The sequence below is a fragment of the Echiichthys vipera genome (assembly GCF_963691815.1).
Source record: "Echiichthys vipera genome assembly, chromosome: 6".
In the NCBI taxonomy this organism is placed as follows: Eukaryota; Metazoa; Chordata; class Actinopteri; order Perciformes; family Trachinidae; genus Echiichthys; species Echiichthys vipera.
Genome location: NC_139831.1, coordinates 22,649,218 through 22,674,390, shown reverse-complemented (window position 1 = coordinate 22,674,390; position 25,173 = coordinate 22,649,218). Strand labels below are relative to the sequence as shown.

Sequence of the window (25,173 nt, the reverse complement as noted above, 5' to 3'; positions counted from 1 at the left end):
CCCCTTTCTTTACAGTACAGTAACAATAATAAGTAGTTCACCTATAATGTAGCTTTATGTTTATAATGTTGTAATAATAATAGTGTATTTGTGAACAGCTAAATCTCCTGTGAAGGATCTGTAAGTGGTGTTTATACAGTACAGCACATTAATATACAGTATTTCCTTTTATATGAATGTGAAATATTTGTTTGTTTATTATATTCATTCATTTTGTAATGTATTATGTATTGCATACTTTTTTTATACCTTTTTTAAATACAACACATTTGTAGTATTTATTTTATTAAACCAGTGGTGAGTGGTTTTTTAAGGGCGGTTATAATTGTGGAAAAATATATATATAAACACTTTAAATGTCCTTATTTCTCCTTACAACTACATCTCAGTGTGTTAAAAAACTATTTAGTAAATACTTTATATTGCTAATTTATGCTACACAGTAAAGTGTTAATATCACTTTTTTTAAATAAAGAAGCAAAATATGACATTAATTGTTTATAAATGTATCATATTATCTATATTTTTCTACTATATATTAAATGGCCGACACTGGTAAGGCTGTGTATTATGAATCTTTATCAGGAGGACTATAACTATAAGTTATATATAACACAAGTCCACATCTTTGGTGCATTAGAAGGGCATTGATAGTGAATTATAATGCATTCATAATGTTTTATGACTACTTATAAATGCAAATAATGCCCTCTGATGCACTAGGTCACCAGTCATAAAACATTATAGATGTGTCTTATAATGATTTATAAGTTCATATGTCTTATGGATGCTCTTGACTAGTAAACTAAATAAACTACAGACTGATTATAATACATTATGACTACCTATACACACCTTAACAGTCCGCTGTAGAAAGGACTCACAGTGTGTTATATTGATAAGTTATGATAAGTTATGATACTATTATACTATACACTATTATATGTGTTCAGTAAAGTGAAGTACATATTGATGAATTTATAATTCTGCTTGTTTTATTATAATATTGCATTGTTGGTGGTAAGAGAAGTGTAAGAAGCTAGAAGAAGCATCACAAGGGATTATTATGTACGATGCTAAAAAAGTATAGCATTATAGCTCACGGTAAGTCCTTATATTATAGCTCACGGTGAGTCCTTATATTATAGCTCACTGTGAGTCCTTGTTACAGCTGACTGTTGAGGTGTGTAAAGGTGAGTTTAGGTCATCATAATGTCTTATAAGTCCACATCCAGTTTACAACTTGTCAAGGGCATCCAGAAGACACTTAAACTTGTAAATCCTTATCACATCTTTAATGTTTTATGACTGGTGATCTAATGCATCAGAGGGCACCATGTGTCTTTATGAGTGTAATCATAAAGCATTAGGAATACATTATAATTCGCTATGAATGCACTCATAATGCACTAAAGAGGCAGTCGTTATAGAAAGTGTTACCGAATAGAAACGACATGACGACATCATCAAAGTGCGACAGGTAATGCCGCTATATAAATTATATCAAAAATATAACTTTTTCCAAAAATTCCATTGATTTCATAACCCAACTTAACAGTTGTAGAGAGGTGTTCCTGTCGGAGGCCGGTGGCAGACAAAGTCACGCTCGGCACACATAGCGACAAATGAAAATGTCACACCAAAGTGAAACATGGCTTTAAGGCAGCAGTGCTGTATTGTGTTCTACATGTGAGGTGAGCACACATTTACCTTGCCCGACTTTCATGATGACTTTCATGGCTCGGCTCTTGCACGCGCCTCCCTCACGGTTCTCCAGGCCCTCGACTGTACCGTTGGAGGTTGCTAGAGGGGGGAAGGAAAGAAGGGGATGGGGAGAAAGAAGAAGAGGGACGGTAAAGAGGACAAAAGTGGGAGAAAGAGGAGAGAAGATGACACACTGGTTAATGAGCACGTCCATAACGCACAGAACTAATCAATATTTACGACAAGCACTGATTAGCTGTTCCAGTGATTAGCTGTTCTCACCCTCAATCAACCGCCAGCTCCCCTCAACGGTATCTCTCATTAACACAATAAAGTGAAGTCAAACGAATGGAACAACATTAGAGTCTACTGAGGGAGGGTGGGCGCTGAGGTGGAGAGGAGGAACATGGTCACCCTTTATGTGTGTGTGTGTTTTCTGTCTTTGCATACTTTAACAGTGAGACATGCCAGCGAGAGCTCCAGCTGCTTGCCAAGTCCTCGAGCTGCTTACTCGCTCTGAACCACATGTGTCATTACTTGCTGGTAGTGCTGAGAGCTGAATGCCTCTCTTAATGTTTTTGCGCGTGCGTGTGCGTGCGTGTGCGTGCATGCATGCGTGCGTGCGTGCGTGCGTGCGTGCGTCCATTTATATATGAGTATGTGCATGTGTGTCGGCCCCATCCATTTTAAAAAAAATGTGTGTTGGGCTCAGACTCGAGCGAGGAGCTACGGGTCAAGGGTTGTTTATTCAATGTCACATTCACTTCAGACACTGTGACACAATTGGCTGTCTATTTTAGGGCCCATGATAATGACCTAGGGAGACAGAGTGTGACTCTGACCTTAACACTGAGCGGCTAGCACAAGACGGTTGTGTGTGTGTGTGTGTGTGTGTGTGTGTGTGTGTGTGTGTGTGTGTGTGTGTGTGTGTGTGTGTGTGTGTGTGTGTGTGTGTGTGTGTGTGTGTGTGTGTGTGTGTGTGTGTGTGGCCGTGCGCCTCTGTGGGCGCATGAGATGGCAGCTCTAATTTTGGAATTCCCCAAATGATCTCCATCTCCGCTTAGTCTGCTGTTTCAACTTACTCCCTTCCTCTGAAATGCTTTTGTTTCTCTTCCTCGTATTCTCCGTCTTGGTCTCTCTCTCTCCCTCTCTGTTTTTTCGCTCACTTCATTTAGTTTTTTATCTGCGCTATCTGACTCTACCCCTCCCCTTCCCTCCCTCTTAACTCAATGACCATCTCCCTGGGTGATTGCTTCAGATGGCACCCTCATTATGACGAGATAGTCTTGGAGAGGGTGCTTATCTAATGATGACACAAAGAGAAGCAGACTTAGCTGCAGATGGGGGGGGGGGGGGGGGGGGGATTGGGTGCGTCCAAACAATACAAACATGGAAGTACTTACCCTCCCTGGCAAGATGTATCAATATTTCTGCAAGCATTTCCCTGCTATAAACTAATGTTGCATCAAGCAGTATTGAAGTCTGGCTCTGAACTACGGAAAAGCTCATCTGGTTGATTCATGCCTTGTCGTTCTTAAGTATTATTAATGTTGACATTTTGTTGCCCTCTGGGATTTCAAGCTTTGTACTCCAGCGAAAATTGAAGAAAACAAAATAATGAATTGCACTAATATTATGTTACATTATCAGATCATAATCAGGCTTTAAATTACAAGGAGAACCACAACATTTTGCTAGTGTGGCCGGAGTACGTGATAATTTGCAATAACATTGTGACAAGAGCTCTTTGCTGCAGCTGTAGACTCAACACGACTGAGTGAACCGGACACTGAAATATATACGAGAGGCCAAGCTGAGCCGAGTGCGGCGCAGGAACAAGAAGATTTTAAATTTACGTGGGACATTAATGTGAAAGAACACTCAGGGCTAAGTGAGTCTTATGATTTATGTAAAGTCTATGCAGGGAGTATGTCTCTTCTAAAGGGAACATTCAAAGACAGTGAGGTGAACAGGCTTGTTTGCAGTCTTAGAGGCGCACCGTCTGAACGGCCCAGACGCTGCCAGGATTGCTAACCTCATCCTGCCATTTTCCGCCCAATTTCTCCTCTTCTTTCAATTTTTAAATTTCCAGGGCAAGGTTATACAAAAATGAGCTCTTTGAAGATCCAGCTCAAAGGCGCTTGCATAATCTGACTAAGAGTGAGCGTCATGCTATGAATTTTATGTCCACTCAGGGAGAGCAAATCTTCTCTGTGTTAACTTATTTCTGTCATCTAAATTAACTATTCCTTCAGGCTGGCTGAATAGGCTCCTGCTTTACAGATGTGGCATGATGATAAGTTGCCCCTCCAAGGCTTCTGTTTAGGCAAACAACTGAAAGACAGCTAGATTTATAAAGAGATGATGACTATATATGTTGTTTGTATTGAGGCTATTTAAAACGTCAAATCATTTAAGGCTCTTACCGCGCTGATGGAAATTCCTAATCCGATTAACCGTGTCCAATTTTTAACCACATTTCCTTATGTGAATCCATCTTTTAAGCGCTATTCAAGATGGAAATCGACTTCAGAAACAACTGTTGAGTCCATTAAAAAATGTGCAGTGAACTTGCGGACTGCTAAGGACCACATGCTCCTGTGTTTGTCATTTTAACCCTTGTGTGATATCGTTGTATTTACATATATCGTGTCAAAAAAAAGCCACATTGCCCAAACACCCTCAACCTTCTCCACAACAAGGACAAGCTGCCAGCTTTTTTAATCTGAAAGCTTCTCACTCACTCTCGCTCACTAACTCAACCCCCCCCCCCCCCCCCCCCCCCTTTTTTTTGGTTACATCCCTGCATACTGACGTTAATCCAAATCTGGATTTCCAGATATTAAAAGGCTAACGGTCAAGTCTTGTTTCGGAAAGAGGAAACTGGGGAATTGGGTCTTCCTGTGTGTCTCGGCAGAGATAAAAACACAAGGGGATAAAGCAACGACAGGACGAAGAACAAAGAAACTCCCGTTCTGCTGCTAATGATTTAGTGGAACAAACCGCTTCGATGTTAGGAGAATACCGAAAGAACTGGTCATTGCATGAAGGAATGTTGCTTTTTTTTAATAAAGCGGTCAAGCTCCAAAGCTGGGGCTTCTTGTGTGATTTAAGGCCCTCTTTGTGGGTGTGGATCATTGGCCGCAGAGTGACTAGTGGGAGAACAAAAGATCTACAGCTGCTGAAGTCATAAGAGAAACCAGGTGCCAAATGTTGATGTTGGGAAATATCTACAGTACAAATGTGTCAGCCAAGAGAAAGCCCTACAGGGGGAAAAGCTGGCCTGCAACAAAGGCTCCTGTTCCAATACTACACATATCCCACTACTGCTGGCACATTAACATGCATGTGAATACTTGCATATACACAAATGCAGGGATTTCACAAGGACATTCGGGTGCAGAGTGGAGGGACTACTCCCCATAGGTGCTCCGAGGAGAAGTGTGAGAGATGCGGTGCTGACTAGCCGAGACGAGACAAGCTAAGGCTAAAGTGCGACGGTGGTCTATATTTATTCTCAGGTCTGCTAAATGAGGTCACTCAGGTGGTCCTGCTGAATACATTCCCCATCTCCATCATGAATCATCCGCTGCTTATTATTCCTGTCCAGCCCAGAGGGGCTTGCTTTCATACACCGCAATGGGCTGTGTACGTGTACGTGTGTGTGTGTGTGTGTGTGTGTGTGTGTGTGTGTGTGTGTGTGTGTGTGTGTGTGTGTGTGTGTGTGTGTGTGTGTGTGTGTGTGTGTGTGTGTACGTGTGTGTGTGTGCTCTCGTGCGAAACATCTGCCCAAAGCACCGAACGAGGGGATAGATACAGCCCATGTGACAGACAGAGAGCAGGTTGTTTAATGAGAAAGTGGATGAGAGGTGACATTCATTGGCTACCTTTCTACCCCCCCACACACACACACACACACACACACACACACACACGGCATTCAGACTTCCACTTAGACGAGCCGAGCAGGGGCAAGGTAGTCACAGTAACCACCAGTAACAATATCTACATTTTCAACAACAAAAAAAACGAAATACATCAACAGAACCAACCACGATCTGATCACTCACACTTAGCATCAAGGAAAAAAACACCGGCACACTGAGCTGTATCATCCATTTGAGGTAAAGCAGGGAGCTAAGCACAGCCGTGTCAGGCATGCATGTCTGTATCAAACAGAGTGTCACAACAGAAATGGCTATTTCTCATACCTGCGATATTCTTATCTCAGTTTTTGTTTACATTAGCACACCAGAGTCGAAGTGGGGAGAAGGAAAGGAGAGCCTATTTGCACAAAATATTTCACTCCTGAATGAGCACAGAGAGGGTTAGATTAGGTTTATGGGCCTGATTCCAGAGATAACCCTCCCCAGCAGATCTGGCATGCACGCAATCTTGCACGTGCACACACACAAACAAACACACACATACACATACACACGCACACGCACATACAGAGTGAGGTTGGCAGACTGGAATAATACTGGGAGATCTAGATGTTTGCACTTTGAACCTTTTCTAATCCTGAGCATTAGGCCATGGCTAAAGCCTGATTATGGCTGAATGAAATGGATCTAAATAGATGTCCAAGCCCATCAGTACTACATTTCTTTGTCCTAGAAATATAAATGGAAATCAGTTATCAACCTCCAGACCTCTAGCTCGCCGTCTCTCCCACATAGCCTTCTGCACAGGTTTGGCGTCGGCAAGGAACATTCATTGAGATTTTTCATATCATCTTGGATGAATTAGGTGCACTCGGCTCGACCGATGTGTTTCTTTTCAATAATAAAGCCTGGCAGACAATATAAAATAGTCATATCTTTGACATTCAGGCTGCACATTTTTCATGCTATTTTGCAAATCCAATATTGAATTTAGGTTCGAATAAATGTGGTTTTGAATAACGTGAGAGGACACAGATGATTTTCTCATCTTCATGTTCAACAACGGAGGTTCTTTTTCCATTTAGGTTTTGCAAAACATCGCCATGTAGGCGCCTCTACCGCGTGCTGCCTGTTCCCAGGAGCCGCTCCGCAGCACGTACAGTAAGCAGGTAGCAGCATTAATGTCAAGGTTTAAGGTGGTAAGCGGCCCAGTGCTCGCAACTGTTGCTCAGCTCACTGCTTTAGTATACAGCCAGAGGGGGAGCTCCTCTCCTGCTACTTGATTAGACTGCTCTCTCTCCCTTCCTCACGCATACACACGGCTGCAAACACACAAGGCTGCACACACAAATACAACCAATAGAAATGGTTGTGAAAAAAATATACAGACATGTAAGCACTTGGCCCCACACACTAAAACACACAAATAAATACACACACACACACACACACGCACACGCACACGCACACACGCACACGCACACGCACACGCACACACACACACGCACACACACACACACAGCTTGTGTAGCAAGAAGATCAGGCAGGACTTAAGAGCTCCTCCGGCACCAAAATTACAGAGTACCTCTAAATCCTTCCAGCAGAGTGCACTATGGGATAGCACCGGGTGGGGGCGGGGGGAGCGGTGCTTCTGCGGAGGGGCAAGGAAGGGAGGTGAAGTGGAGAGAGGTGTGTGTGGGGGGGGGTGAGGTGTTTAGAGGGGGGATAGAAAGAGGAGTGCGGGGTGAGGAGGGGCAGGAGACGAAGCGGGAGATTCCTTTTTTTGAAGACGACAGAGTGTGCGAGCCGGGGAGGAGTGAGACTTGATCTGTCTGAAGTATGTGTGTGTGTGTGTTTGTGTGTGTGTGTGTGTGTGTGTGTGTGTGTGTGTGTGTGTGTGTGTGTGTGGGTGTGTGGTGGTGGTTGGGGGTGCGTGTGTGTGCGTGCATATGTCGGTGAGGGAATATGGAAGGAGGTGATGAAGTGAGGAGTTGAGAGGAGGAGGAGGAGAGCTCAGTTTGGAAAGAAAAAGAAGTGGGAGTTGATCTCTCTCTGTAGCAGAGGAAACATAGCGTGCGTTGGATCATGTGCATGTGTGTGTGTGTGTGTGTGTGTGTGTGTATGCGTCTGCCAGCCTGCTTCTGTCTTACTCACACTCACCATTTCTCTTACACCCTACCCTGAGTCTCTCGTGAGTGTTTTGGCCTCCATACAACTGTGGGCACTAATGTATGTACAGCCCCATTTCCCAAAAAGTTGGGATGCTGTGTAAAATATAAATAGAAACAGAATGTGATGAGTTGCAAATCATTGAAACTCCATATGTAATTGGAAATAAGACAAATATTTCACATAAAAGAAAAAAGTAATTGTTTCTGAAACTATATCCTCATTTAAAATGTAATTCTAGCAACATGTTGCAAAATGCAAAAAAAGTCATGTTACCAATGCCATATGCACTAATACACCACCATACCACCCATGGTATCCATGATTTACAAAAAGAATTTCACATTCACAGAAAATTCATTCTGTTTGTATTTACATTTTACACAGCGTCCCACCTTTTTTGGAAATTGCATGTGTGCTTGCATTTATTTGTATTTTTGAGTGTTCATGCATGCTTGGACAGATATGTACATAAATGTGAATTTGTAATCCAGCAACTGTTTGGGAATATGTGAATTTTCCTTGGTGATTTTGGTGATTGCTTTAATGTGTGTGTGGTCCTTATACATCAGTCAAGTCCCAGATTACTGAGCCAAAGGTCGGGCATTATGGACTTCTATGGCCAGCACCGCTGGGCCGGTGCTTCAAGACTACTTATGACAGCTTTTAACCTCTGCAGAGGACCTGTCAGCAGCTCCCAAAGTATCTGCGTGTGTATCTGTGAGTGTGTGTGAGTCTGTGCAAGACTCACAGCCAGCAGACTCAGAGAGCTTCTGCATCATTTAGCCGCGGGTGTCTGTGTGTCACCTCTCCAGTGAATCCAGCGGGGCAGAGCTTTTACACCGCTGCACATTCCACTCTCCATTTCCCAACTCAGCATGCTGTAAAACCCCATGCTCCTGTACAGGGCACAAACTACCCCCGTGTCAGGCAAAGACAGAAAAAGACAGGACATTGTCCTGTGTGGGCAGGCACAGTGTAACAACATGTAACGAGGATGTGCACATGCAGCTTTTTCACATAAACACACCCACAATTAAACCAAGGTACACACGCGGTGCAGGCCGTCTGTCGGATCAGTTGGAGATAAAGGACGCAGAATAACAGGAGGACCTTGGGGAGCAGAGCAAGTCATCTATCTCAAACACGAACAGACTGAGCACACTCTAACATGACAGATGTAGACAGACTCATCCTGGAGCACATCGCATCCTGAACCTCTCTTCTGCACTCCTGCCCCCTACCCCCACTACTCCCCACTGCACCACCATACTCCCCGTTTCCCTTCACACACACACAAAATGAAGGAGGCCTGCTCAAAATGTGCAAACACGCTCCTAAGCCGAACCCCATATAATCTGACAGGTGTGCACCGGGGGGACTTGAGATCATTGAATTCTGACTGCGCTCGATTGGCACAATAAAACAGTGGAACCTGAGGGAGGAGAGACTTGCAGCTTATAATACTATAAGATGTTGCACATAGTATTAAAGTTATGAGAAGCAACGACAGCAGCCGGAGCATCCAATATTAATTTAGTAACCACACTGACTGCAAAATTGGAGCCTGCCATCCACGACTCTGCCATGGTTAATATGGACAGTTTTAGATATTAGCTGTTTCAACTTTACCAGCTATTTCAGTTATAATGTATTCTGTTGTGTGGAGAAGTTGCCAGTAGCCCACACAGCCCTCCCTAATGACAGAGTAGCTAATTGGCTGTAATGGCTCTTTTCACCGATATCATCGAGCTGCAGCCGCAGAAAACCTCAGCAGTTTTACACAAATCATGTGCAGAGTAAAAAGAGGGGGAAAACAGCCTGAAGAAGTGGCCTACAGTAGCATGTTTCGCTTCAGATGATTAGCGTTCACATACATCTCAAAGTAAAGACACAGCCATGTAAGGAAGAACAATATTTCATACTGTTATTTTGCTTTGTTTGCACTCCTGATCAATTAGATGATTATTTTAAAAAACTGACATAGCCCTAGTGGGCACACACACATTAACACCTATGACTACACAAAACTAAAAGGGGAACAAACACGCCCTTAGAACTACGCACACACACAAACAAACACACACAGCCAGCACACACGCAGTTGCCTCTGAACTACCGTCTCAGACAGTGCATCATTTCACTAATAGCAGCTGAAATGTTGCGTGTTCAGAGAAATAAGCAGAGGGGAAACTGGGTCAGAGAAAAAAAAAACTGGCATTTCACCTTCCTATTTATCACAGCTAAAGGTTAGCAGAGATGCAACACATACTCAGGCACATGCGCGCACACACACACACACAAACGCACGCAAACACGTACACACGCGCGAGCCTGCGCAAAAGCTAAAGGTTAATATTGTTCATGTGGGAGTTGCTGAGTTACTGTTTATCTCGTGCTTAACCAGTGTGTGTGTGTGTGCCTGCATATGGCTTGTTTGTGCACTTGTGTGTGTATAGCAAACAGAGTACACAGAGTTTATTCTTTTTTAAATACAAACTTACAAATTAATGTTTCAATAATTGCACTATGGACCCAGTGTTTCTGTTTATTAGTGGGCTCTCTTCTTAATCCACATCAATACAGTCCACATGACTTCTTCCACTTAATGTAATCTAACTGATAATGGCACCACTAGTGTCTGATCCGTCATCATTTCCCATATTATTGGAGCTTCTTTTAAGCTGGCTGGTCACTTCCTGCTGCTTTTTCAAACTAAAAGGTGCACACCTTAGCCATATGCTTTGCCTGTGTCCAGGCTTAAGAACAGTATGGGAAGTTATACACAAAGCAATGGAGCATATTATTCAATTTTCACTCTCCATTAACTGTCATTTTATACCGGGGAGAGTGGGGGAGAATGCAGAGAGAAATGGTGGACACAAGACAAGTATCTGCTCACAACATTATGAGTAACTGCCCTAAAAATGAACAACTAAAGCTGCTTTCACACATGCATCGCAAAACCTGAATTTATTTAGACATTACCCCTGAGGAAGTGTAGGTGAGAATGCAAATGCCCGTTTCAGTTGAATTGAACATTAAGCCCCCTAGTAAAAAGTCTGTGTAATGTCCGATTTAGCCCATATGTGAAGACAGCTGCTACACTGCTACAGCACTGGGTTCATAATGTTTCTATCGTTTGAGTTGTGTGGAACTGGAAGAAAACAAACATCCAAGAGTGTAAAGAAAGGGTTATTTACACAAAGACACCAACGGAAATGTCTAACTGGATAGACCACAAGATTCTGGAACTTCTGTCGGTAAGGAACGGCAAGAGACTACCATGACTACCATACCAGAGAAGCTACCATGCAAGGTGCTAGACATCGGAGCAGTTTGGGGTTTAGTGTCTTACCCAAGGACACACTGTGGATAGAAGAAACTGGGGATCAAACCAGAGATCAAACAACCTTGTGGTTGACGGACAACCCACTCTACCTCTGAGCCAGAGCACTCAGGCAGCGCCCCTTGTCTAAACCAAGCAAAGCATTTCCTCTAAGTTAGAATGCTTCTTACTTTAAATGGACAGTCTCCTTTTGTCTGCTACATTTGTGAAAAGGAAACTTCGAACATTGTCTGGAGTTCATATAATGGCTTAAAAGTGGCTGCACAATATATGTCCACGTACATTTTAAAATACAGAGAAATAGATACATTTAATGGATGGATAACATATGATATAAGAGGAAAATAAATGATTAAAAATAGGAAAACTGAAATGGCTTGATAAGGATAAGGATAACATGAGTAGCATCGGATTAATGCCCTTGCATGAATCTTATAGTCTATTATAAAAAACAGCAGGTGATTTCTCAAAACATCCAGTAACCTGCACATTAGTGGGTGGTATTGCTATTGCCATGTTACACGTGTGCAATCAGCTGATGCACACACACGGTCTTAGTGAAGTTTTTGTCTTGCTTCATTTGCACTGATAATCACATGAGGTGAACCATGGTTCACTGCTAAATCCCAACAGATGATAAAACTGATCCTCTATAGCTTTTCTCTGGCCTTTGTGGTCCTCTACAAAAGGTGATATGGGACTCTGGACTCCAAAGAGGAGTCGCCCTCCTCGATCTAAAGGTCCACAAGCCACAAATCACCCTGCGCTGCCTGATAAAAGAAGCGCTGGGATGGATCGGAATGTGGCGGGTGATAGTAGTGGCATGTCAAAGGCTATGAGACTCCAAAAATCAAGACTGACTAAAGAGCTAATCTGTTAACAAACGCCTCCCCTGAGGGAAACCAGAGCCCTGGAACAAGTTAACGAATACCAACAAGCGGAGAACGAAATATCCTCTGAGAACTTGCCACTCGTGCTGGTGCATGTTAATAAAATGCGCTCGTAGGCACAGCGTGTGTGTTTCTGTGTGCATTTATGCAAATGCCTTTAGATGTCCAAGCGTGTGTACATGTGTGTAAGGCTCGTCTTTGTGTGTGTGTGTGTGTGTGTGTGTGTGTGTGTGTGTGTGTGTGTGTGTGTGTGTGTGTGTGTGTGTGTGTGTGTGTGTGTGTGTGTGTGTGTGTGTGTGTAGCTCCTACACTGTGTCCATTCATCCTTTTTGGAGAGAGGAGCTTCATTTCACTGACCTTTTCAATCTGGCCTCCAGAAAAGAGTTATGACAACTGAGCCAGCGCTGTGTTCCTTGGCACAATAACACTCATCAAAGATGGGACACAAACAAACAAACAATAACTCGTACCGCAGGCTCAGGCGCTTCGCAATTAGGCAATGCAAAACAAACCCAATGAGGTATTCTAAGTTTGAGGGAATGGCATAGTGATGCAATGTGCGAGGAGAGACAGGAGTGCTTAACTCAGGTGAGAAAACTTGTCTCGGGGTAATGAAGCTGCAATAGTGATGATAGAGTCAGAGAAACACAAGAAAGATTTGGGATGCAACTATTGATTTTGGACACAGAGATTATTTTTTCTGATTTATGGATTAGCTTTTTAGTCTATAACATGCCACAGTAAAAGGAAAATGGCTATCACAATCACAAGGTGAGGCTTCCAAATGTCTTGTTTTGTCTGACCACCGGTCAAAAACCCAAAGATATTCAATTTATAATTATATAAAACAGAGAAAATCTGCAAATCCTGCAAAGAAATAGTTAAAGGTTCCATATTATGCGTATTTTTTCAGGTTCATACTTGTAATTTGGCTTAGTACTAGAGCATGTTTACATGCTCTGATGTTCAAGCTACATTTTTTTCTCATGTGTGAATATACCTGTATCACCCATCTGAAACGCTCCGCTCTTGAAGCCCCCAGACCCCCCTCGAAAAAGCCCGGTCTCTGATTGGTCAGTGTTTCCAGGTCTTCCACATCTGCTCTGTCAGCATCTCTGCACCATTATTGCAGCCGGGGAATGACTGTAACAACACCTTCTACCTATATATAGTATAGCTGTAACATCACAACCGTACAGAAGTCCTGACAGCTCCTTTAAAGACACAGTTTCTGAATACAGGCTGTGTGCATGTCTCTGTGGATTAAACATTTTGATACTTTAACAGTATATCTATAGCACCTCAAACAGATTCATAATAAAACATTGGACCTTTAATGTTTTTTTTTTCTTAATAAATGATTGAAACTAATCGTTTAAGCACAAGAAAGACTACAGCGATTGCAGAGAGAGAGCAAAACCAGTGAGATGGACAGCGAGAGATGTCAGAGACAGAGAGTGTACTTGTTATTTTGGAGAGAGCCGATGTCAGCCCATCTGTTGTCCGCAAAAACAAAATCTGCAAGTGGCAGAACAAAGACAGAGATAGAGAGCGAGAACAGTGCACGTGTGTGGGCGTGCATGTGTCCCTGTGACTGTGCACGTGTTTCTGTGTTCGTGTGTGTATTATGTGTGAATTTAAACCCTAGGGGAATCTCCTGTACCTGCTAACATGGAGGCGACTGAACAAAGCTGACTGCAGCCAACATGGGATCTGATTCAGAGCAGCTCCAACGCACACATACTTGCAGACATTGACACGCACAAGGTGGCGATGAGACAGGCAGATATATAATAGATAGAGGGTCTGATGGAGCAGATGTGTAAAAAGCCAAAGCTCCGAGCGCGGCTCCAAACCACAGCGAGGCTCCTCCAGCTCTGAGGCCAGGCTGCAACACAAGAAGCAGGAACACTTTTCCTTCATTCCCCTGCTATTCGCCAAAACCCCAATCAGAGTGCACAGCAGACCACAGAGAAAATGCTGCTGATTACATCCTAATACACACAAAGCCAGCAGCTGACGTACATATAAAAACACGCGCACTCACACACACACACACACACACACACTGATTACATCCTCTCTGGTGCTCCTCTCTCCTCATCCCTGGTATCAGTTACACGGTAAAGCCATGCTGATCGAGGATCAGTGTTTTTTGGCGCAGGGCGGTGAAAGAGTTCGGGAGCTTAACCTTTACTCTGGGAGCTGGGGAGAAACTGGGCCTCCGGACCCTAGTGTGCCCCCAGCACAAATAAACAGCTAAAACACAAAAATGTCTGGCAGACTCGAAACAATTTCCTGAAGGATCTGTCACTGTGCAGGAGAGATGGGGAGAGGAGGGAGGAGGGTAGGGGTAAGATCTAAGGAGGAGAGAAAATAAGCGGAATGGCAAGGCGGAGGGAGAGACAGATTAAGTTGCAGAAGTAAAAAGGGATAGAGGAACGGAGAGAGAGAAAGAAATTGAACCTGTGGGTTTGAAACGGAAGGTAAAATTGCTCCATCTACGAAATCATCAACTCGCCGTGAAAGGCGGCACAGCCTGAACGCAAACACAACACCCATTTATTTGTCATTTTCTTTTCAGCATCTCATCCATCCATCCATCCATCCATCCATCCAGCCATCAAGGTACACATGAACAAACGATGACAACAGACACATTTCCCACCCATGGGACCACTGCCTGAAGATATCGCATGCTCAGCTAAGCTACATTTCTCTTGAATGTGCATTAACAAAATGCACATTGCATACAGCGGCTTCTATTAAGGAAGCGAATGCCGAGAAAAGGAGGACAGACGTGTGAGGGCGCATTGTGTTTTTTTTGTGTGTGTGTGAGCATCTATTTGCATGCTAGTGCAAGCTTATGAGTATATATATATTTGAATTTGCTTATGTGGCTTTGTGCTTATTTATGCCTGTGTGTTTGTGCGCACACACGCCTCCTGTGTCTGCTCCTGTTGCTGTGTTTGTGTGCCTGTGGTCGTGCTGGAATGGAACACGGACATTTTGCCACTGAGCTGAATTCACAGAAACGGGCTTGGTCCTGGCCTCCAGAGCAGTATTTAGACTCTGTATTTATGTGTTGGACAACCACAGCAATCTCTATCACCGCCTTGTGATTCATGTGTGTTTGCTTTGCACAGCGCTGATTTGATTCCATCGAGAAGCTCAACTTTTTCTCTTCCGCTCACCCCCAAAACGTTTTCCGCACAAATCTTCACGCCATCCCCGCTCAGAGTTTCATCAGCCGCCCCTCATCGTAGCTGACCAAGCATGCAGTGGTTTCCATAGCGAGGATGCGACATTAAAACTCACAACCTCTATAATTATACAACCATATTTCTCCGATGAGTTTGTGTAAACAAGCCCGGGCTCCAACTCAGGGAGGCGGACTTCTTGGCAGGCCCTGGCTGAGGGTGCCACTGAATGGCTGTCGGAAAACAAAGCCATTTCAGAGTGCGCCTTGGAAAAGAGAAACCACTGTTCTGTTGGGACGGTAAAGAGGGTGAGCGAGCTCCATCTGACAGACAGAGCTGTGATTTGAGCTTAGCTATTGGCCGGAGAAGAAAGAATATGTGTTGTTGGCAAAGCAGAGGGCAAACAACCTCAGACATCTCAGATGGAAAGGGAAATATGCAATTCCAGAGTGTTTTAGATTATGGGCTGTCATTGTTTTATCCTGCGCTTATGTTTTGGTTTTTTTATACAGCGATACACTATTGTCCGATACAATTTGCCTTTTGGACAATGACGTTCATGTTCTCGTGTCCTACATCGACTTTTCCTAATCACCGTGGACTCCAAACATGCATCTTTCCAGCAGTCTTAAGTCCTCTCCTTTTGACCGCAGCTATTTTAGGGTTGCAAAACCACAGAGATGGTTTCTACATAGCGGACGGAATTTTAGAATACAAGGACGCTTCTTTTATCGACTGAAAAACGCTCATCGAGAAAAGAGTTGTTTGGCAAAGTTGTTTGTGTTAGTTAGGAGTATAAGAACAAGAAAAAAACAATCAACTGTTTTTGTTTCGCAGAGGTTGCTCTGTGGTCTCTTGTGGTCTGTGTGTTGAGAGGAGATCCAAGCTATCAGTTAACAAAAATGACTTGACTTCCCACAGCACCTACACACACACAACTTCTTAATGTGAGAGCAGAATAACGGAAGTAGAAAAGGATGGAGCAAAGGGTGACATAGTGGGAGAGACGGAGAGAGAGGAGAGAGACAGAGGGAGAGAGAGAGAACTTGCACGCAGGATAAAATATTCTAATAAGATAAGCACGGAGCACAGCCGAGGAGGGATGAGTGTCTGCATTTGAAGATGCACGGAGCGGACTAATTGAGATGAATACATGAATATATCAGCTTCATCTAGCAGCGATGGGTCTGGGCGTAACCAATGGTAACCATTCACTTGTACAGCCACGTGAGCAGCCCTCCCTCTGAAAAAAAGTCCTCGTGCCCCCCGCCCCCCATCTCACCCTCCACCTCCCAACTCCCCTCCCTCTCTCTCTCTCTAAACAAACTCCTCTGTAATAAACGAAAGGCAATAACCAGCGACAATAACGCTGTGCCTGCTAACCCTCTCCGAATGAAATATCCAAAGGAGAAGTAGCAGAGGCAGCCTGGATAGATTTGCAAAGCAAGCAGAAAGTCATACATTACACTGACACTCTAATAAACACTGGGCTATATTCCCTCACGGCACAGGGGGGGTTAAATCTCCTTATCCCAGGCCATGCTGCTTCACCGGTACTAACCTGACCTGTTAGAAGGGTTTACTTTGAAAATGAAATCCGTTAAGGCTTTGCGCTAATCTGTAACATCAATGACAGTTACTCCAAGTAAATCCACAACTGCTTTTCTAATTCTTAAAGCTATTTAGTGATCATTTACTAATTGAAAAAAGAGACATACTGGAACAAAATGGTTGGTAACAGCATTTAAACAGTATGAATGAGGAGACATTTTTAACACTCACCTCAAGAATAAAGGGGTAAAAACTTAAACAACTCATTCTTTTCAATGACTTTTTGTTACCATTATGATGATGATTATAATTATGATTATTATTGTTATGCTGTTTTAAATCAGGGCATTGCTGCACTTTTGGCCCACTTAGCCACCTTATTGATCTTTAATAGCTAGTCTTATTCCTATCTTCACACTCATTTTATACTTATCTATCTACTAATACTTTTTAAATGTGTTTTATTGTATGTATGTTTATATACAATAAAACACATTCAAAGTAAAATATATAATAGATCATTTATATATATATATATTGTTATTATTATCATTTAAAAACTATTATTTCTTATTTTTTGACTTACTAATGTTGGCATCGACCTCAAACATCCAGTTTACGTCAGGCTCTAGGTGTTATGTTTCTTTATCCCACGATATATATACTATAGCATATATAAAGCAGCACTGATTGAACTGTTTGCGAACACTAACCATTATTTCATGTAGTGCAAGAGACTTTTCTGCTAAATATGCAATAAAACAGTACATCCTTTGTCCACGATTGGTGCAAAGGGAAAATCCTGCAGTGTCTCTTGCTTGTAATTAAAATATTTCAGTGGTTACCAGATGTTAACAGTTATCGCTTCTCAACAAAAAATAATTTCATTGCGAGTTAGAAATGTGTGACTTATTTGCATTTCTATAATCTGACAATCAAAATGCCTTTGTCTCTTTCAAACGCACCGCTGACAAATTCAGCTGTCTGTTGTTTTTTTGGGGGGGACGGGCTGTGATTTAATTATGATAATTTTATGTTAACTCTAAAAGATGACATTTAACACTTTTTCCTAATCAGATTACTGATATTGCACTGCAATAAATCGTGCTATAAGCCTGTCTGTTTATTTATTTTTTTCACTGCGTACAAGCCTTCATGTGTTTATTCATATGTTTGTTTGTGCATGTTCCTGAGCTCACTTGCATTATTATTGCAAGGACCTGCGTGGGAGCATGCATGTGCACATATGTTGGAGTGTTTACATCCTTGCAAAATGTAGGGCAAGGGAGGATATTGTGATCTAGCTGTAGCTGGGCCAGGGATTTCAACCTTGACCTTCAACTCTCCTAAGGGCACATAAGAGGACCTGAAGCTGACTTGTACTGTAAAGCAAAAGATCATAGTGTTGCATGCATATTCCCCAAAGGAGGAGGATTTCTTTGGGGTGATATTTGGACGGAGGGGTGCATAATGTGTAGGTTGTATGAGCAAAAAATAACAGCGCTACAGAAGATAGCCCACGCAAAAATGCATGAATCTTAGTGATATGCAATATGCCTCCTAACCTTAATCCTGTCAGGTGTGAGCACCACAGACGGATCATCCCACAGCATCAAATACACATTTTTAACATAAATTTTAGTTTTCTTAGCTGACTGGGTCAGCACCCATGTATTAAAGAGACAGAAAATAGAGCTTTTCTATGACCAATTTACCCTCAAATAATAAAGTGCTTGTCAGTCGCTCTGTGTTTCCAGACTAGAAAAAAAAAAAAATGGAGGAAGTCGGATTTACCCGCAATGTCAAAGAAACAGAGCGACAAGAAGGAAAACAACTTTGCCATTTACTGCAAGCGGGCATTATGTATTGCACTGAGGCAATCTTCTGGAGGTGAGATAGCATGCGCTCCACTGCGGCAGTATTCTGGTGCGGAAGTCGGTGTGTGTCACAGTCCACGATGGTACACTGCGATGGAGAGTGACAGCTGTCAGGAGGGATCAGGCTTACCCTGCGCGCTGCACTGGGAATCAATGGAGAAGAGGAGCACGAAGACAGGCTGCCTCTGTTTACTGCCTCATGGCCTTACCCTTATATAGAACAGAGACTCACCGGCCCAGCTAACCACTGAAAACATATCACCCAGCCGTCATGGTACATTATTTCAATGAGGAGAGAATGGGAGAGAAAATGGAGGGACTTTTTTTTGGCTTCATTGGAGGATTTACAAGACTGTATATATATATATATATATATATGTGTGTGTGTGTGTGTGTGTATGTGTGTATAAGTATGCCTGTCCCTTTTCTCTCTTTCCCTCTCTATTGCTCATTTTCTCCATTATATATGCTTTGCCTTAAAAGCCCCCTGTCTAAAATCACTTCTTTCCTGACTAACCACTAAACACAGCACTTCCATTTTACTCACAAACAGCTCATTCCATATCCTGTGTTTAGACAACGCAGTGAAATACAACCAGTTTGTTCGCTCATACACCGGAGGGGGGTTGGGGGGTGGGTGGGGGGCTACGTGTATGCATGTGTGTACGCGTGTGTGTGTGTACATAGGGGGTTGGGGGTGCTGATGGACAGCACAGGCTGGTGCTGGACTGGGGTTTAGATCAGCGCAAGGTTATCATTACTGACCCCCTGCTGTGTTTCCGCGACCCCTTGTCCATGAGTTTTGACCTTTGACCCCCCCGTCAGAGCTGAGCTGGGATAGACGGGACTGAGTGGACAGGGATCCCCTGCTGTGACGCCAAGGAACAGGACACACATGTAAAAAAAATACACACACACCATTTGTTGCTTACTTTACCCCACACCTTTTGTTGCTTATTCTACCCCATGGAAGGCGCAGAAGTAGGAGCGGGGGTGGGGATGATCAAGGAAAAGACAAACAGGACCGTGGAGTCAGAGCGGAGACAGGGGGGCGGACAGGAAAAAAGTCTGTCAGAAGATTCAGTGGAATGTCCACTCCCTATGCATCTTCTTCTTGTCTCAAACGGTGTCTGCCACGTTTGACCGTTAATCAGGCAAGATAAGCCGGGTCTTTGTAGGCCGAGCAGATTTACACTGTTCTGCTGGCCGGCTGGACCGCATTCCCAGCAGAGATAGTGGGATAACACACTCACATCTTCTGGGCGGGGATAAGCTGGCCTAAAGGAGCCTTGACACACTTACAAACACAGGACCCTACTGTACAGGAAAAGCAGGAAAAGTGTGTTCTCTGTCCCTCTCCTTGCTCCCTCAAAAAAGCACACACATTACACACATAAGGCAACCACGCATGGCCATTGTCGAAATGATAGATGAAGTGTGTCATGGTGTTTGCACAGGCTGCAGTGGAATAAATAACGCAAGCTCTTCCTGTTGCAAAGGACAACAACATTAACATAATGCCAAGACAAATACGACATCCGATTACTCTTGATGTGAGTATGTTACACTGTATGAGCCTACTGACGATCCACCATCAGGGTGGATCCTGCATGGCCGGCCTCCCTCTTGAAGGATTTAAAACTCGCTCTAGTTATGAGTTCACAGTCTGAAACACTATGGAACACTTGCATAATGCACACATCAGACACAAGAGAGTGTTGTACAAAAGCAAATTTGACCTAAAGTAAAAATGAATGTTTTCCTCCTTGATGTCGGATCACAGTGTAGTCAAGATGCAGGCCCACGCACATGTCACTTCAAATATTTATGATGTAATCAGGAGACAATATGTGGAGCTACCCCGCTAAACGGCCGGCTAGGAAAACTTTGAGCTGACGCCGAAAATGCCCAAGGTATATTCTAAAAGACATGTGGGTGTAATAAAGCTCAAAGAAATATCTCTTAAAGTCCACATGATCTGTTGCCACGGGAGCGGCCCCCAAAAATTGTCCCTTGATAACATCACAAGCTTCATGCTTCCCTGCATTCTGGCTTTGAGGGAGAGTTTGCAAAAAAAAAACCACTGGACTGCTGCACATCAAAGGAAAAGCTATTAATTTAGCATGGATGATAAAAACAATATTATGTTTTTTTTGAGGATAAAACATAAAGTGGCTTGTTTTTGTTTTCTTAACACTGGGGTAATTTAACTTTATATCTTCTCAAGCATTTAACAACTTTAAGGAAGTCCAAGGAAGCATTATGTCCATATTCGGGAGGAAAAGCAGTGGGAGGAGATGAATATTTTTCATATTTCATTTTTCACGGATATTTAAAAAAAAAACACTGAATGGTTAATGTCATGGTACAGAATTAGAATTATATGCTTCATAAGAGTAGATGAGCGGTGGATGAGTTTATGTCTTATGGCCTGCAGAGCTCACAGTTCTTTGGCATAAAGCTGCTTGTTGCACGTTAGTTTAGACATTGAATCTCGTCTCTGATTGTTTCATTGATTCAGAGAGGAATCAATTACAGATGTGGCAGAAGCCCCAACTGACAGTATCCTCAGATCAGATCAACCCCAACACATGTTATGATTTTAGAAAACTGTTCAAGTCATTCCAGGAAATGTAGGAAATGACTAATTGAAGTAATAATTAGATAGATTAGATAACGTCTTCTGCATTATGAACTGAGCCTCAGTACGTGAGCTTCTGCAGCTACTGAGCTTATAAAAAGGAAAAACAGGAACTAACCCCTTGTCTAGACCGCAAACGTCACGTCAGCGGGCCACTCGAGTGTGCAGTGTGCACTTTTCCTTTGACATTAAACAATGTTAAGCCTATAGGCACTAATAAAGTTGATAATTACAATGATGAAATAATGATAAAACCCTAAAATATATAGTCAATTGTAAAGTGTAAAAATGTAGTGTTTTAGTGGATACCAAACTAAACATGAGAAAAAAATAGACTTGAAGCGTTTACTCATTAAAACGAGAGAGTTGCTGCCGTGTGTGAAGTGTGTAAAAAACACAACTGACGCACTTGCGGTCTAGAATAGCATTAAGCTGTCCGATGCCTCATACCAAGACGAACTGTACCTTTTTTAACCTGCTAACTTATGATTTAAAGGGACTGTACTCCACATTGAGAACACTGATATATAGCGACAGACAAATGTTTGCCATGTTAAGATAGGGTGGAGCAATGGCATCCTGAGAAGAGAATATACAGTATATAGAACAATATATAATTGCTTCATTTTAAAAAAAAATTTAAAGTTAGCAAGATGGTAATTGGCTGTAGTTTTGTGAAAACATTAGTCAAACAAGAAACAGTGGATCCTTTTAGGACTAATTTCAGTATTCAGTATATTCAGCAACAGGACAGTGTACTGTATTTGGGATTGCCTCAGAATAAGCTACAGAGCCCAGGTACATGGTAATGAGATCATGACACCCTGTGCAACTGTGTGGTTCATTGATGTGTTTTTAATAGTTTTTTTGACTACAATGGAGCTCCATGACACAGAGGTATCAGCTATTTATAGCAGGCTCTGGCTTCTCAGGCAGTGTGTGTTAGAAAGATAACTGCATTGTTGACATTTAGAAAATATATAATATCTGAGACCAGAATCCTGTGAAGAATTCCTGTAGTTTGAACTGTTACATTATTCCTATTTTATCCTTTAACTATGTCCAAACTGCACTTCATACATTCCAATTCCTTGTTTCAGGTGTGGGCAGTAAATGTCTGTAATAAAAGGAGGGATGTTGAGTTTGAAGCCCGAATGCTCCTAAACTCCCCAGAGGCCTTACCTCCTAATTTTCAGTGAGTTACATTTGACGCGTATTTAACAGTTAAACTGCAGTGGTTTTAATATCTCTGTGATATTCTGAAGGGTTCTAGAAATTAATTTGAATGACTGTAACCTACAGACATCCTAAAGTCCTCAGCATGGCCAAAGACTACGCCAAGATCCTGAGAGAGAAGCAGGAGGAGGCTCCCAGCTCCAAACTACTCTGTCCAAATGAGGTGGTGTTCGAGGTTATTCCCAGAGTCCTGCAGGGCTTCTGGGCGCTTCCTCCTCGCACTCTCCTGAATATGCCTTCCCCGAGGCTCAGCAAAATGTCTGTTGGGGTTACAAAGGCCGTTTTGGACCGAGTCTCCAATGCTCTCACCTGTGTGGAACGTCAGGCCAGCTTCTCCCGCTCCATCAGGGACGACATGGTCCTGTCTATCCTGACAAAGATCAGACAGACGCACTCGCATGATGTCCTTGTGAACAGGATCAAGAGCTTCTCACCAGTGCTGCTGAGTGAAATTGTTGATGTTGCTGTGGAACAGATTTGTGGGATCTTTGAATCCCAGAGCCCCAAAGCGCCAACTCATCTGACACCACCTGCTGAACCTCCTGCCACAGCTCCAGTCCAGGATGATTCAAACCTGGCTGTAACTGAGGAGCTGCCAGCACCCAGTCCAGACACACCCTCTGCTGAGGTGTCACCTCCTCCAGCTTCCCCAACACCCCCTGATCAACCTCCATCTATTACTGACGTTGAGGCCAGGGAGGAAGAAAATGACAAACCCTGTCTTGTAAATGACCCAGAACCCACCAGCGAACCAGCCTCTGTTGCGGTTCCAGCTCCACAGAGCCCTCTTTGTCAACCTGTGATCATTTCTGCAGAGCAGACCAGCCTGAGCAGCAGCCTGGCTGAAACAGAGCAGCAAACCTCCAGTCTGGAGTCAAACTCTAGTCAGGGTTCAGCTCCGCCAGCTCCTCTGACACCTGAACATCCATGCATTACTGATGTCCAGGACAGGGAGGATACAAATGAAAAAGCAATCCTGGGGGAAGGCCCGAAACCCTCCAGAGAAACAGCCTCTGCTGCTGTTCCAGCTTCATCGTCTCCTCTGACCCCTCCTCTTGAACCTGTGGTCATTGTTAAAGTCGAAGAGAAGAGAGCGCAGGGCTTCTTCAGCTGGCTCTTTCATCCACTGTGCTGTTTCTTAATGTATTTATTAAATAAATAAATACAGGTTTTAAAATATTACTGTAGTGGTCATTTCTGAAATTATTTAGATGTATAAGCACTGTTTTATAATCTAGAATGTTTCATTTCAAATTTAATGTTCAGTTGTAAATTAAACATTTTACAGTGGTCAAAGGTTCTGTGTTGCTATTGTGTCTCTTTTTAAACACCATCTACTTCGTCCAAATCCACAAATACTGATACAGAACAACATAGTAAACTATACTTCAGTCATCCAAACCATAATATTACCCACAAAAGGGAAGTGTGCACAATGTCTACATAAAGATGATATATTCGCAAATACTCAATAAGGATTAAACTGCATTTCAAAGTTTCATTAAAATATCAGCCAAATGTACTTATAGTTTCATAGGTAAAAGTATTCATATGTCATCTTTTACGTAACTCCTTATTTCATAGGCAAATTGTTTCCTAGGAATTTTGAATGAAATATTTCACTTTGTACTAATTACAGCGGAAACATGAATTTCCCTCAAAGATACTGCTACATTACCATCTGAATAAATATGAATTCATTATTTAGTCATAATTGTAAAGTCTGTATATGTATATTTAAACTGTTTGCTTTCCCATTTTGCATGTCCAGCTGACCTGCTGTGGCTTGACTACCAGACACTCTGGGTTACACAAGCTAATTGGAATAAATGAATTAAATAGAGGGGTACCTAATGAACAATGTCTCTGTTTTCCAAATAATCAGTACCTAGTTATTTTTAGGAAGTGTCTTGCCCATTAATAGGAAATTATTCTGAAATGAAGGTCCTGTAAAACAACGTGTTACATAATCTTACAATAATATAGAAATGTCCATTTATAGAAGTGCAAATGGAAAGTAGAAATGGAAGTACACGAAACACGTATTTAAGTAAAGTGGTACATGAGTAAATGTCAGTAAAGATTGTAGGTTATTGCGGGTAACTCTACCTCTCTAAACACCAACTAGCACTGTACAATAAGCAAGGCACGCCACCTCCAGCTGCTGCTGCAGTTATTAAAATAAAGCTTTACCAGGAAACTCCCAGGTGTGACTGTGTGTAACTGAGTGTGAAGCAGATTATTACTCTTTGCTTCTCTGCTTAAACGAAGGTTAAAAAGCTAAATATCAACAAATCAATCATCTTTTCAGACTAACTTACAGGTGATGTAGTAGTTGACGTTCTTCTTGAACTCCAGGCCCATGTAGTTTGGGCTGAACTCCTGGAATTTGATGGTGAACTTGATGTCCTTCTCAGGCTTGTTGCAGTTAACCAGGACATTGGGATCGAGGACCGTGCTGCAGCTCTCCGCCTGCTCCCTCTTCACCAGGTACAGCTTGTAGAACTCATACTCTCTACCTTGATCCGCTTTGGGACAGATGATGTCCAGCTTGTCCCCGATGTCTGGGTAGATCACCAGGCCTTTTCCAACCACAAACCTGAGAAGAAGAAAAAAAGATGAGCTGTTACTAACACATATTAAAGGAAGTCTGGAAAAGCAGCCACATA

At 42.7% G+C, this 25,173-nt stretch overlaps 1 protein-coding gene across 1 annotated transcript in view; it reads right to left on the bottom strand.

Annotated features, from left to right (window-relative positions):
- efnb1 (ephrin-B1) overlaps positions 1 to 25,173 on the bottom strand; it is a 60,408-nt gene that overhangs the window by 9,432 nt on the left and 25,803 nt on the right. The window contains exons 2-3 of the mRNA XM_083914809.1: positions 24,826 to 25,103; positions 1,711 to 1,803 (exon numbers count right to left, since the gene is read on the bottom strand). Coding sequence (XP_083770935.1) covers positions 1,711 to 1,803; positions 24,826 to 25,103 — 371 coding nt within the window. The remainder of the gene's footprint in view (positions 1 to 1,710; positions 1,804 to 24,825; positions 25,104 to 25,173) is intronic.